Source organism: Haliotis asinina, chromosome 6 (genome assembly GCF_037392515.1).
Source record: "Haliotis asinina isolate JCU_RB_2024 chromosome 6, JCU_Hal_asi_v2, whole genome shotgun sequence".
Taxonomy (NCBI): domain Eukaryota; kingdom Metazoa; phylum Mollusca; class Gastropoda; order Lepetellida; family Haliotidae; genus Haliotis; species Haliotis asinina.
Window position 1 is genome coordinate 7,853,309 of NC_090285.1, and position 14,913 is coordinate 7,868,221.

General features: G+C 41.0%; 1 protein-coding gene across 3 annotated transcripts; it reads left to right on the forward strand.

The window, feature by feature from the left end:
- Positions 1-3,516: 3,516 nt before the first annotated feature.
- Positions 3,517-14,192, forward strand: LOC137287524 (uncharacterized). Of its 3 annotated transcripts, none has more exons than XM_067819868.1 (3): positions 3,517-3,687; positions 5,705-5,851; positions 9,387-14,192. In XM_067819868.1, the coding sequence occupies exons 2-3, from the start codon at positions 5,727-5,729 to the stop codon at positions 12,697-12,699; spliced, it is 3,438 nt and encodes a 1,145-aa protein (XP_067675969.1). In that variant the 5' UTR covers positions 3,517-3,687; positions 5,705-5,726; the 3' UTR covers positions 12,700-14,192. The 3 variants fall into 3 exon arrangements, with proteins under 3 accessions (XP_067675969.1, XP_067675967.1, XP_067675970.1); XM_067819866.1 differs by lacking the exon at positions 3,517-3,687 and adding an exon at positions 3,884-3,988; XM_067819869.1 differs by lacking the exon at positions 3,517-3,687 and adding an exon at positions 3,915-3,988 and having other exon boundaries at positions 5,755-5,851.
- Positions 14,193-14,913: the final 721 nt, after the last annotated feature.

Consider the following 14,913-nt stretch of genomic DNA (forward strand, 5'->3'; position numbering starts at 1 on the left):
ACATGTATTTTCAAAATCCAGCATCTCTATATACATTCTTTCTGGATAACGACTTCTTTTAGTGTGTATGATTTTGTTTGACAACAGTATATGTATCCATACTGAAACGACGCATCAAGTACACAAAAAGAAGTTGTTATCCATAAAGAATCTTACTTTCATGTGACTGACCATACTTCTAAAATGCCCATCAAACAGATCACCTTTCTGTACACACAATGAACCCTCAGCATATCAGCAAATGAAACAGCCAATCAGGGGCCGTCGTTACACTTGAGTGCACATCCATCCGCTATGACTGGGTTCGGTCTCCCGAGGGCTTCGTTTCGGGGGAAGTAAGCCCAAGTACAAAATATTGCACTTTTGAATCGCGATTGTACGCTTATAATTTTGTTTATTTGTTTTTTAAAAGAAGCAATGTATATTATACGTCATGAATAAGTGATAAATGTGTTTTAATTATGTTTGATTTTTTGGTTGCATGTGACCTTTAACGTCACATCGGCAGTATTTCAGCTATATCGTGACAAGAACATTTTGATATTGAAATGAAATATGTATACATTATAAAAACCTGTCGTCAAAGGACAGTAAAAACAATTAGAATATCACAGTTACAATTAAAACTAGTGTGGAGAGTTAAAACAAATACCACTATTGGGACAATATAATATAAAATACGAGTTGTAGATCACCAACAACTGAAGGTAGATCACCATACTAGGGACCATGGGGACTAACAACTTCCACTGTGATGACGTAGTGCATGAGTGACTATGGTTTTACGCCGCTTTAAACAGTATTCCAGTATTTCACGTCTAAGGACACCAGAAATGGGCGGGCATAACACGTTGTACCCGAGTGGGGAATCGAACACGGGTCTTTGCCGTATCGAGCTGACGCTTGACCATGAGGCTATCCCACTCTTGATGACGTTATGATAAAACGGGAATAGTGCTGAAATAGTACTAAAACTCAGTCTACAGGAATACTCTCGATTCCCACCTACTCATTGTGAACATTATACATGTATGTATTATATGACACATGGAGTGTATCTCTCCCGTGGTATCATATCCTGTATATTTGATTACCTATGTGGTTTTAACAGGTAAATACGGCTTACCTAAAGGTAGTCCACCACTGACTGCTTAAAACGGATTACAGCATATGGAAACAAACCGGGCCGATACAGGTTCATGAAACGGTGCGTGCGCCCTCTTCAGAAGGGTGGGTTTCAGGACAAAAAAAAAACGAGTGTGGCGTGCTTATATCTGGACAAACATATCTCCACAGTTCACAAATATTTGCTTCAAAAAAACCAGTTTGACTTCAATCGTTGGTGATAACTATGAGATTAGGACCGTCCACGTTTTGAGGCCAATCTGGCGATGTACAATTTCCATCACTACCTGCAATATTCTCACGGAGGACCACTTGTGATGCTTGTCAACTTTCCGTTAAACCATGAACGCGCCGAACCGGTCGGTGTAACCCGTACTTGTCAGGGTTTTAGTTTCTTATTGAAATAAACATTCGCCAACATGAAACAAATAGACATAATTCTGTCAAAAATGGTTTGATGAGTTTAGACGAGTCCATACGCATGACATGTTTTCACTATGAAAAATAAAGAGTTGGCATGTTCACTGTGTAAGCAGGTATTTAAAGAAAATCCACTAAAGTGATTGAGTGAGCAAGCTTAGTTTTACGCCGCACTGAGAAATCTTCGAGCTATATGACGACAGTCTGTAAATAATCGAGTCTGGGCCAGACAATCCAGTGATCAACAGAATCGATCTGCGCAATTGGGAACTGATCCCCGTAGTCGCCTCTTACAAGCACAGCCGCTTTTCATGGCAAGCTTGGGTTGCTTGAAGACCTATTCTATCCTCCATGAAGACCCTTCATGGGTCTAATCCACTAGAAAGTTACACATGCTTTATGTTGGTGAATTCAGAGCACTGTTCTACATTTAACCATGATACTTCCGACAGTAGTGCAGACTTTCGAAAACACTCAACACCTTAAATCGGATACAAAAAATACACTAAAACCGTGTATCGCCTTCATACATCTTCCAGCAAGAACTTCATACCTATGTTGTCGAGGTAGATGAGCACCTTCACTTTACCGACTCAAGTTAATGTATTGTGGGTGCCGTTGGAGTGTATTTTAACGTTATAAATTTTAAACCTTATTGCTATAGCCAGCGTGCCTGGTATTACTGGGAGAAAGCAGTAAGCATTTACTGCTTTATTCAAGCAAGTATCCCACTTCTTACGACATCCACGTTTCTTCTCAGATCCATGAGGTTTTAAGGTGTTGGTGCTTCCTGGTAGGAAATAAAGCATAGAAAGTCCAACGACTACATCCTTTACCACAGACAGCCAGGACTAACCAACGTCTTATATCGGGGTCAAAAGCAGCCATAGTCGACGTCATACATTATATACCTTTATTGTATTCCAACACGAGAGTTTGTGATTAAAGAAGAATTGTGGAGAGTAAACCGAGTATTATTTTCAAGCGTGTTCGCATGTTCCGCTGCAACCCCAACCGTGTTATTCCACTCGCATTAAATCGATAACACAGCGCTGACGAGTCCCATTCAAGCAGGTCGTGGAAAATGGACGTTCGCTATAGCGAGGTTCCGCGGTACTGACGGAGCACGAGTTCGTCTGCCCGTGCGCACCTAAAATCTCCTCCAGGTGTTGACAACACAGAAACACAGACTACTAAATTTGATAAAATCCACCTGAAATTACATGAACACATTATTCACAGCCAGGTTGATATTTAACCACATACACGTACGCGTTGTGCTCACTCACTGCAAAACATTTCCTAATTGATAAGATCTGGAACTTGAAAGACTACATCTTCATGAATACTTTTCACGTATTATAGTTTTGGATAATTAATCACACAATGGATATGACCACATGGTTGTTGGATATGGTTGAACATTTTCTATTTGTGTGAATTTGGAGAACATGACAAGAAAAACGCTATAAACGTGTTCTTTGTTTATACCACTTATCACCCAATGAAACGCCCTCACAACAGAAAATCAGCAATCACCCAAACGGTTCCATGTCAGGTTTTCAGAAAATAAAAAAATTATTAGTCATCATATAATTTTTTCCCGAAAGAAAGAATTCGACAAAATCATATTGCATAATAATCTTGATGTATTCCGTGAAGGAAAATATTCTTTACAAAATATGTTTACAAAACTGTTTTCATTCCACAATGTAAATAAACATTATAGCTCGAGCAAAATCAAACAAAGCACCGCACCCTGACAGGCTCTCTTTCAACGACTATAGATCTACCACGGCGTATTAAAGATTATCATCTACAATAATTAACAGACATCTGCATACATCCTCTATTGCTTCCTGTCGCCCCTTTTCCGGTTGTACACACAACGCCACCCACCCACTGCATGCGACGCGACTGAGAACCTCATAGCCCTGCACGGGAGACGGTATCTGCTGACACGGGATTGAGCGTCCGCCATCTTGTTTACACGACACAATACATCAACCTGGTTGAGCGGCTATCAAGACATCATGGCTTGTTCCGAGATACCGTGCCCTCGAGGTTTACGCTATATATAGCTGACCGAGCCCTGCTGATCACGTGTGTTGTACGCAAATTCACCAAATTGCTCAGTAAACGGTATGTCCACTATAAAGTTAAATTCGTTTCATTCTCGAAAACAGAACCGCACAGCTTCTCTAAACTGCTTCCTCTATTCACACTGCGCGTGTGCGACGGTCTTCTTAAGCTCGATTACCCATACAAGGCGCGCTGCTTTTAAGTGAGAACTAGTAGCTGTTCTAACGAGTTTGGATCATGCGTACAGCGTATTTCCGCCCGACATGCATGATGGTTACAGGAATGGACGCCATTTTACCGAATAATCCCGAAGTTTTTGTGTTCTGAATTCATGTCTATACGTACTTTAACAGATTTTCACGTAAGTCCGCAGTTTTGCAGAACTGACATGAAGATGTTATTGTTTACATGTAGTACAAGATAACATGTTTCTGACATGTACTTGTGATTCTCAGAGATGCTAACTCTGCCATATGTGGGAACAATATCACATTTTCGTTAATATATTTTGACAATAATCAACATATACATGTTCAAAATTATACGTCGTCAAGAACGGACTATGAATATATATTTCTCATTCAAAGTCAATTTGACAGTCTGAATTTTGCCGATAAGATTGTACCGGAAGTTCAACAGTTCAACAAATGGGTCCCCTCAAATGGCGGGGACCTTTCAGATGAGCCGTTATCCTGGATACAACTTACACGTACAAATATTTATTGTGAAAGAAAGTTAATTGGACAATTTAACACATACATGGGTACGGACGGCAACCATTTTGATTATTTATAGAGTGCAATATTTATAAAATGCATGGCGAAATGAAGTACCGCCAAATTATAAATTATATAACCTGTACGCGCTGTTACATTCGTCAAATCACCATAAATTGATGTCATAATTATTTATTAACTCCGCAAATCCTAAACACGTTAAAGTACAGGAACATAATTTTCAACGTTTCAATGTTAGCAGCCTGGAAATCAATCTTTGGTTATGTATGTGGAATTTCTTCACCATCGCTTTGGATTTATTGGCTTTATGTCACATAAATATTACCATAATGTACTTCACAACCGAGACAATGCAATTAAAACAGGTATCAGACCACAGATATTAGCCGTGATATATATAGCACATTACGTAGTATTGCTTAAGTTATTTTTAACAGCGAGGCGCATCCCTGAATTGTTACCGTAATAAATTACAAGCAGTTTACACAATCAAAACTTTCTATTACTTCATTCTTCATATCGCATTTGTCGTGTCTTTCATATATGTCTATCAACCGTGAAGACCCGGGTTAGAATTGTCTTCATCAACCCATGTTTAGGAATTGCGGAAAGGCAAGGGCCATGGGCTATTTTGCACATGAGAATACCAAATGGCCCATTAAACATTTGATGTTTACTATTGTTACGACTGCAATGACCCATTCTAAATTCAGAAAATGGCTAAGTGTTCAAAGCTCCCTATCCCAGTCCCTGAATGTTTGATATAAGAGACGAGTAGGGATCGGGTGGTCAGACTTGGTTGACAGTTGTCATCGTATATCAATTACGTAAACTGATGCTTATGATGTTGGTCATTGGATTGTCTGGTCCAGACCTGATTTTTAAACCCCCGATTTAGCTTGAAAATCAATAAAATCGGCGTAGAACTTAACTCACTCATTACGAGCAACGTCCCACGCCGTCGGTGTACGATGCCAAGCAGAATGCACCATTCACCTGCACGTGATCTGAAAGAAATTAATGGTCAGATGGGTTGTTCTACGGTCCTGTTTTTCCATCTGTGTAGTGTTGTATAGATGGTCTGTGGCACATGCGCAGTTCACACCTAGTACTATATCTTCAATAGCTAGAATCTGGATCAGTGAATCTAAACTGATAAAGTGAGGGTAGATGTCAATGAACACCCTGACGGAGACTCAAAGTGATCACCGTCGATGTGATCCAAGTAAAATCATACACATCATCCGTTGTTCAGTGTACACTCCACGACAGGTCGGCTTATTCCACTACAGTCTCTTTAGAACATTCTGAACTCTGTCATCTCTTTTTTCTCTCTACAGCTGAGTTTAATTTTTTTTATCTATGACGTCCAACTCGGTGACTGCACCAGTGAGCACAATGACGATGCTGACCCCTGGCACAGTAGCGACAAAGACAACTGCATCAGCGTCATCCTCCACAACGATGTCATCATCAGCAAAGCCATCGTAAGTGCCTTGTCAGTAAGTTTTGGTACAACGCCGCGTTATTACAGTTACATCAGGGCGACTTAACTTGACGTTGAAGGAAAGCAACGGGTATGCTGACTGTGCTGTTAACAGACATTTACTGACGAGCCAAGAACCCCAACAGGGTGTAACTGGGGTTTGAACTCACAACCGAAGGTTTCTGACACGTCTAAAGATCGCATCTTTGCCCAGCGAACCTGGGGCCTTTGATCGCGGTTTGTCTCCGGAAATGAGAGGAGAGAACACTATTCCACGAGAAACATATCTTCGTGTATACCTGTATTTAAAGGTAAATAACATGATTCTCAGACCGATTATAATATCCAGTGGAAACAGTGGGTGAAATCAGTTTTACACCGCTTTTAGCAGTATCCCTGCAAGATCACGGCGACACCAGACATGGGATTCACACATTGTACGCATGTGGGTAGTCGAATCCGGAACGCTTTAAGCACTAGCCTATCCCTCGGTCCCTCATTGGAAATAACTGCCTTGTGTTCACAAGTTACAGAGAGTCACATATATCATCCACACGAAACTCGCTTTGTTTCATCGCTATGAACATATTGGAATGACATGAATTTTTTTCAATATTGTAAATATAAGTTGTATCTTTGAACTATTAGTTGCTAATGCTGAATAGTATTAATGTCATCGGTTAAGATTTTTTATGCCAGTTTCAGGAAGAAGGTTGAATACGTGCTGTTCTAGGAACCTTTTGATTAATTCATCTATGGGAAAAACCCAGGCAACAATTTCAGTCTCCATTCTCATCGTTTTTGATGTCTCGAATTACATACATAAACCAGTTTAGATGTTTGAAAGTGTGAATGAGTTGGTTGCTTTTTATGCCTCTTCACCTGTATTACAGCACAATTCACACGTTGCACCTATGCCGGGAATCGAGAGCATACCGATGGAATGTAACGTTGTCAACTAGCTCTCTCTACCTTGTTTGCGCCTTCAAAATTTTGCTATAACCCTTGTGTCGTTATTGTATCGTTTTTAGAAAAAATGACAGCCATACCAGGAATTGTAGTTTGTTCCATTAATATACGCTTACTTAGTTTTGCTTTATGGTGTACTCAGTATTAATATGGAATGTATTCTACCCATCAAAAGTTTAAAGACGCTGTTGTAAGAGTAGCCAGTTACTATATCAACTGTTAAAAACAGATTTTGCAAAAATTTCATAACGTTTAAAGGTACTGTTTACACTTGAACTAGAGTGACACATAAGGTCCGGGGTAGAATAGGTCTTCAGCAACCCATGCTTGCCATAAAAGGCGACTATGCTTGTCGTAGGAGGCGACTAACGGGATTGGGTGGTCAGACTCGCTGACTTGGTTGACGCATGTCATCGGTTCCCAATAGCGCAGATGTTGTTGATCACTGTATTGTCTGGTCTAGTCTGGTTACAGACTGCCACCATATGGCTGAATAATGCTGATGGCAGCGTAGACTTAAACTCGCTCATTTGAACTAATGTACTGTGAACCAAATGTGGAAGTTTGTAATGATTACGAGCATGAGTTTAATAAATAACAAAACTCGATGAAAATTGGCAAATTCTCAACAAAACTTTACACCAAGACGCATCTGTTCACACCTGTACGATATTTACGCATGTCTTTCAGCAATTTTATGCACGATCCTTGTGTAATTCATCTGCATAAGGTTTGCAGTTGGCAACCCAAAGTTATCGGAGAAATACATTTTCCATGTAATCATATGTGTATATGAAACAGATAGTGAGTATTTTAAATGATGGGTAAACCTTTGATGGGTAGTATATTTGATATGACGTGTTTTTAATGATCCTGCTATGAACTGTGAATGTCGTAAATTCATTTACCCCTATTCATCGGTATTTACGTTTATTTCAATATTCAAAACTCAATACATTGGAATCTAGTACTCAATCCTATTTACGGTAAGGTTACCATGGCGAACCTGTGGAGAATGACATTTCCAGCCATTTCATCAACGGATTTACTTAAACGTCATCATTCACACTTTGTGAAATTTATACAATTTGTTGCAGTACCATTCATTAAAGAACATAGATATCAAAACTGTTTCAAAGAGTTTTGCTTAGATTTTTAGTATCGTTGCTAACGTATTGCTCGGTTGTCCGCAACAGCTGCAATTTATTTGTGTTTCTATGAATGTATTAGCCTTTCTGTTGGGCACAAACGTTGATTCCTTCTGAATATTGTTATTCATGGGTTCTACGTAAGCAGGGGAGGTAGAGTCCGGGTTCGAATACACACATAGGTACAATGAAGCCCATTTCTGGTGTCCCTCGACGTGATATCGCTGAAATATTGCTAGAAGAGGCTGAAACTCAAACTCACTCACATCTCACTACGTAAGCAAATAAAATTAGCCATCCAATGCTTGTCGTAAGAGGCGCCAAACGCGATCGGATGGTCATTCTGACTGGTTAAGTCGATGCATTTCATCGTATCCAAGTAACGTAGGTCGATGCTTATGATGTCAGTCACTGTATTGTCAGGTCGAAAATGCTACAATAAATAAACAAAATAAGAGTCGTCACCGTTAAAATGTTGGTATATCTGCCCTCCAGATCTAGATATAATTTATTATTTATTGATGTATTTCTAACACGCCTTCCAGTCACACGCGTGTTCGGTCAAATGTTGGTTGAGACGGTTCAAACAAACAATTATATGAAACGTCCGTGAGTGGCAGATCCGGGTCACAGTTATTTTCAGTAGCCCATACATGTGAGAGGCGACTAATTGGATCAGTTGGTAAGGCTCGCTGACATGGTTGACTCATGTCGTCGTACCCCAATTACGTATATCGATGCTCATTCTATTGATCACTGGATTTGTCGATTCCAGACGCGATTATTTACAGAATAAAGAGTACAGTTTCATGCTAGTTTGATACTAATCAACTGATTAGATTAATTAATGAGACATGCGTAACTACACAACTGTTACCTACTTTACGATATGATGCAAAGTGCAGCCTACTTATGAGTCTAACTATAGCAGCTAAACATTGTTATTTATAAGACACGTCTCGGATGCGACAGTTATTGTAAACAGTTATCAGCTGCATCTTTAGGTTGCTATGGTTTCATGTGTACTACATCACTGTAACCTCTCATGCTCTAACACATTACGTTGCAACTGGAGTTTGGCTGGTGCAAGTAGGTCTTTATCTTTGGTTGCACTTTGTACAAATAGGTTTACATTCGAGCCCTATTATGGAAATGTTAACGACTTTCAGATGGAGAAATGAAATAAGTTTAACTGTAACTTGTTGTTGGTATATGAGTAGTTACCGCGGTGGATTTCCTTCCTAAATACTCCTTGTTTGATTACTAAATCTGTTTGCAAAGCCCGACATTGTTCCTAAGAGCATCGAAAACTGGTCACTTTCTAGGATAGATCGAACTGAATATGTGTAGATTGCGCGATGCTGTAGTAAGCTGGATATTTGCTGGAATGTGTTTAAGCAATATTATTACCTTTTGCAGATCCACAAAGGCAAGGCTGCTGTTTAACTCCGATGGAAGTGTAAAACTGATGGGAGACATCGCCGACTTCCCTGGGATAGGGGCAGACAAGAACAGCCACACCCTGGTTCCCACCGTGGGCCCCGATGGCAAAATGACCATGCTCCTCGCTCCTTCAGACGGACGTGGGAAAACCTTCATACTGAACCCAACCAATGGCGGAAGTCTGCCCAGTCCTAACGTCATTGCCACACCAGACACTCTAGTGGGGAACAAGTCAACCTCACTCCTCTCCTCCTCAACATGTCACAAAAACGTGCTTCCAGCACCAACACAGGTGGTCAGTAGGACTCCGACAACGCAGATTATACTATCAAGTGATCAGTTAAAACCAGCTTCCAAATCTCAAATATCTCTTCTCCCTAGTCATAACGGTACGCCAGTGCCAGTTTCCAACACACAGTTTGAGACACATATGAGAATCGACCCTTCAGGATCAGTTACTTCTACAGTGAGAATTCCGTGTTCCAATACCAACAGCTCAACACCCACAACTACGTCTGTAAGTCAGTCAGTTCCAGGTGCAACCGCGGTGTTGAAACAGCTGGCTGATAAGGTAACCACCATTAAGAAAGAACCTGAAGACATAACATGTCATAATGATGTTGATGGTTCCAGGTCTAGTCATCCAAAGGCTAAAGCGCCAGGTGGAGGGTTGCCAGAGGGTAAAGGGTGGACTAGATTACATAGCGTTCTGTCAACAACCCCTCCTTCCACGGTATTAGTTCCAAATGAAAATCCAACAGTTGTGGGTCATAAAGTCACGAGTGTTTACCCCAGAGCATATTCTCAGAGATACGTGATAGTTTCCTTATCATCAACAGACGTTATAGCTCCACCTGGCTCCCAGTCTGCTCCCAGTACGGTAAACGTCTTCCCTATAGTTTCTAGTGCCTCATCATCATCAACCATGACCTCTACTGCTGTACCAACCATGATGTTTCGGCATAATTATGCTGCAAGTATGAGTGATAAAAGTACCTCTGTGGCACCGACTATTGGCTCTAATACGACACAAGCTCCTCAAACCCCCGACCTTTTCAAGAACACCGCCCCTCAGAAGGTTGTGTATCCCATGAACTTTATCAAGCCAGTAAAGGATGCTCTTAACGTTACTGCTCCTGTGAAACGAATGCCGACTGTTGTAAAAGTGCCATCTGCTGACCAAAAAGATGGGTCTAATCAAGGCAGTTTGATTGGTGAATCTTCATACATCATGGATGCAAAGTTAGGATGTCTGACAAGTGTGGCACCTGGAACAAAGGACCCGTGTAACAAGGGCAGTTTGACCGATGGATCCAGGCTTGGATGTCTAGCACGTGTTGCACCTGGCACAAAAGATGTATGTAATAAGGACAGTTTGATTGGTGGATCTTTATATGTTTTGGATGATAAGTCAGGATGTCTGAAAAGTGTGGCACCTGACCCAAAGGACATGTGTAATAATGGCAGTTTGACTGACAGATCCTCATGCGTCGTGGATACCAAGTCAGAATGCCCGACAGGTGTGGCACCTGACCCAATTCAACAGGATCCCGACGACGGTGTTTTATCACTTAAAATAGACTCGGTATTTTCTTTGGCAGTGAAAGAAGAAAAGAAAATTCAAACAAGACAGAAACGTGTAAGGAATAAAACTACAAAGTGTACTTCAGGAGACAAAGACGATTCTCCGAAGGAACCCGAAATAGTCATCAAGAAAGAAACTGGCGTGGAACCGGAAAATCGACTCCCGACTGTTAGGGAACCTGAAATCGTCACTTGTCCCCCTTCCTATGTTGTTTTGGAGCAGTTGTCCCAGAAGCAGATTGAAGACCCGAAACGCAATATCATCAAATGTTCGAACTATTGTCGACTAAGGACGTTAAACTTTCTGTGCAAACTTGGCTTGGTAAACTGCGAGCCAACTGTGCACATCCAAAAAAGTGTATCCAAGTGTGAGGCAAATGAAGCTGTGAACTCCAAACATGCTGAAATGCTGAAGAATAAACGAAAACAACAATCACAGAGTGATTCGTCTCTCCAAACCAAACCATCCACTCCAGAGCTACCATCCAATCCCAAGAAAAAGTCCTTGGCTGCAGGTGATAGTTCTAAAGTTAGGAAAATAGAATCTGCAGCAAGTCCAAAGCTGGTCCAAAAGGTGATCAAATTTACAAAGATTGACAACGAAAGTTCATCAAAATCAGAGACTGTTTCTAAATCCGCTACTCCAGCACCTCCACCTGCTAAAAACCCTGTCTGCAGTACTTCAGTCACCACGAAGTCCGTAATTCCTCCATCATTCTCAAACCCAAACACTGTACCATTACGACCTCTGTTGAACATGGCAACGAACACTTTGGTTCTAGGTAAATCTTCATTGAGACTTCCATGCAGTATTGCATCCAAGCCCCCGGCTTTACCAGACGGGGCAAGTGCCACCAAGAAACAATATTATCTGTTCACAGTAAATGGTCAGAATGTTTTGGTTCCCGTTTCCAATGATGTTATGAAACCGACTGCGTATATGTTGAAGGGAAACACATTAAGCGCATTGTCTAGCACAACGACCGTCACAGCGAACACGCCTACTGTATCAAATGTTGGACCGGCAAAAAATGTTATATTTCAGAAAGTTACAACTCTTCAGAATCCGGCTCTAAAACGCCCGACCAGTACGGTTCCTCAGCATACACCGCCTAGTAAAGTATCTAAAGTAACGGAAGAAAAGGTGAAGAAAGACAAACCAGACCAAGACCTACCAGCAGGGATTCGAATCAAACCTGAACCTGTAACGCACGGGTATGGGGATGAAAAACCCGTTGAATCAACACCCAAGAAGACAATGAAAGACCACGAAGTCAAGATCAAACAGGAACCTGTTAATGATGAATGGCAGGAAGTCTGGAGCTCCAAGGTCGTGCCTGTTCAGAGTCCTGAAACTGCGCCGTCTCTGAAGAAACAATCACCAACATCGACAACGGTTCCAAAAGATGGACCAGGGGACTCTAGAGGCGAGGACAATGACACCATGCCCACCCTTCCCATGATGCAGCTTCCCAGTGCGAAAGATAGAGTTCACAAGATGGCAGCCCACAATGACCGCGTGGAGCGGCTGAAGGCGGTACTGAAACAGAAGGAGAAAGAAATTGAGGATTTGAAGAAGAAAAGAATGGAAGGTGGAGCTGCCGTGGGTGACTCCTCTTATGGTGTTCAAGACACATACTATGACAAATGCACTGCAGAGGACGGGGAGCTGGGACTCCCTTTGAATGATGAACCTGTGTCATGAGAGTCAATGGCAGAGTCAATGTACCCGGATTTCCTTACAGAAATGTTATTTAAATGGTCGAATAGCATTCTAACAGTACTGGGATACATCCCAGAGGCTTCATGTTATCGTTTTGAGTAATATCTGTGATACCTTTATTATTTTATCATCAGTTGATATAACATGATAGTTCCATGCAAACGTGTGTTTGGTGGAACATGCACCCTGCTTATGAAGTACTAAGGTACATACACATATTCGTTCATATTAAGGATTATGTTACAATTATGCTCTGATTATCTTAAAGGAATATTTAAATGGTAGATCTATAGTCACATCGCAGTTGTTACGCCACATACATCGCAGTTGTTACACCACATGCAGCGAAAAGTTGATGGTTACAACAAGGTACACAACAAGCACCTCCCAATCTAGTTACCAAAGATGACGTCAGTGTAAATGTCTGACGTGATGACCAATTCCATGTGCCTAACTGTCTGGATTGCCTGGATCGACTATTAAACGCAGCGCAGCCATAAAGCTGCAACAATTCTTAAAACGAGGTCAAACAAGAAACCCCATAAATCTGAGTCATATGATTTTGTAGACATCAAGTGCGATGCTATGTCTGTACATATGTATTGTTTCTCTGATGAACGGCCTTGCGTATATGCTGACCTCTCTCTTTATTTGGTCATGTGAATGCTCTGATACATGTGCTTTGTCAAGATGACTGCTTTCATAAATATCATATATAACCAGGAAAACAAATACGGGAACAGATGAAAGAACAAGTGTTCCTATATTCATTTCCACGTTTATTCGAAAGACTTGTAACGCACTATGGTTCAAAATCCGAAAATAGATATAGGAATACTGTGATAAAGTGGTGTTTCCCTGTTTATTTCCCTCAGTATACTTCAACGTTTTTCTCAGTTATACTCCTTATCCGTTTACGGATCCGTTCATGATGGTTTCTAAACTCAGACTGACCACAATTGTGATCCTTGGTTTGTGTTTGACTTAGTAGTAACAGCTGATATGTCATGATATAGAGTGTGAATGGGTTATGTTTTCTGTCGCTCTGAACTGTCACTGGAGTGTATGTTTGTTGTGGGTGGAAAGCTTGAAAGGAGGAAGGTGTCAGACGTTGATCATTACTTGGAGACCCGCGAGGACGAGTGTAGTAATGTTAACCTCGAAACATAATCATGACATCGTAATGTAGCTTTAACACCTGGAAGATCTGGATAGGTTAGAAATTATTGTCTCAGTTTTGTTCTTACGTTATTTTTCTTCACCTAACATTCTTGTGTATCATTTGTCTTAGCGCACCTTAGAGCTTTTTCTGTATCAGATAATTGCGTATGATTTTGCCACAATTACACTGCCAATGTTTCGATTCGAACAGTCTGATTTTATTTAGTTCTGTATGAGTGGTTCAAGTTGTTTCCATTCATAAAATTTGTTACAACCAATGCATGTACATTATAAGCAATTACAGCTATTACAAATATGTCATGGTTATAACATGTGTTGTTTATATAGTGCAGTCCAGGGCCCCGTCCCTCAACGCGATCGTAGCGCTGAGTTGATCGTAAATCCCATACTTTAGCATAGACTCTCGACTGTCGTAGCGTTACGTTCGCATTGGGGAACGGAACCCAGTCCTGTACATATGAAGCTGATATGCAGCAGAATCGCTGCACGAGGATCTTGCATCACCTGAATCATCCGCAACGCAGACCCAAATCAAGCAGGATTCTAGCCATCGTATTTTCACATTCCAAGAGCCAGGGATTATCCATTAATCTGAAGAGCACAACTTACCAACGCTCCAAAATACAGCCGCGACAAAAACATCTCAATATTCAAATCATATTCTATTAAACACTTTTGAGGGTTTTTTCCTGAATCACCATAGTGATGAAAGCAGGTGGCCTCGAAAAGGTACCCTTACGGTGTCACCCGTCATAAACACATATAAAGGGTAACCAGCACTTTACCTGTAAGAATACGGAATCCTGCGTAGCAAATTAAGAATGGCACCGAACATAATTTCTGCAAAATTTGGGAAAAACGTATTGTTGCTGCCTTGGATCAAACTTTGCATCAAACAGACACACTGGTGCTAATAACATAATTTCTTGGACTGTATCTCCATACGCTTATGTGACAAAGGAATTCCTCGTCTTTGTTGATTTCACTTCCGGGTTGTGCACAACTGAATGGTTC

Coding starts and splice junctions, on each gene's coding strand:
- LOC137287524 (XM_067819868.1), top strand. CDS start 5,727: ATGACGTCCAACTCGGTGACTGCACCAGTGAGCACAATGACGATGCTG. Junction 5,852..9,386: donor TCATCATCAGCAAAGCCATC/GTAAGTGCCTTG, acceptor TACCTTTTGCAG/ATCCACAAAGGCAAGGCTGC.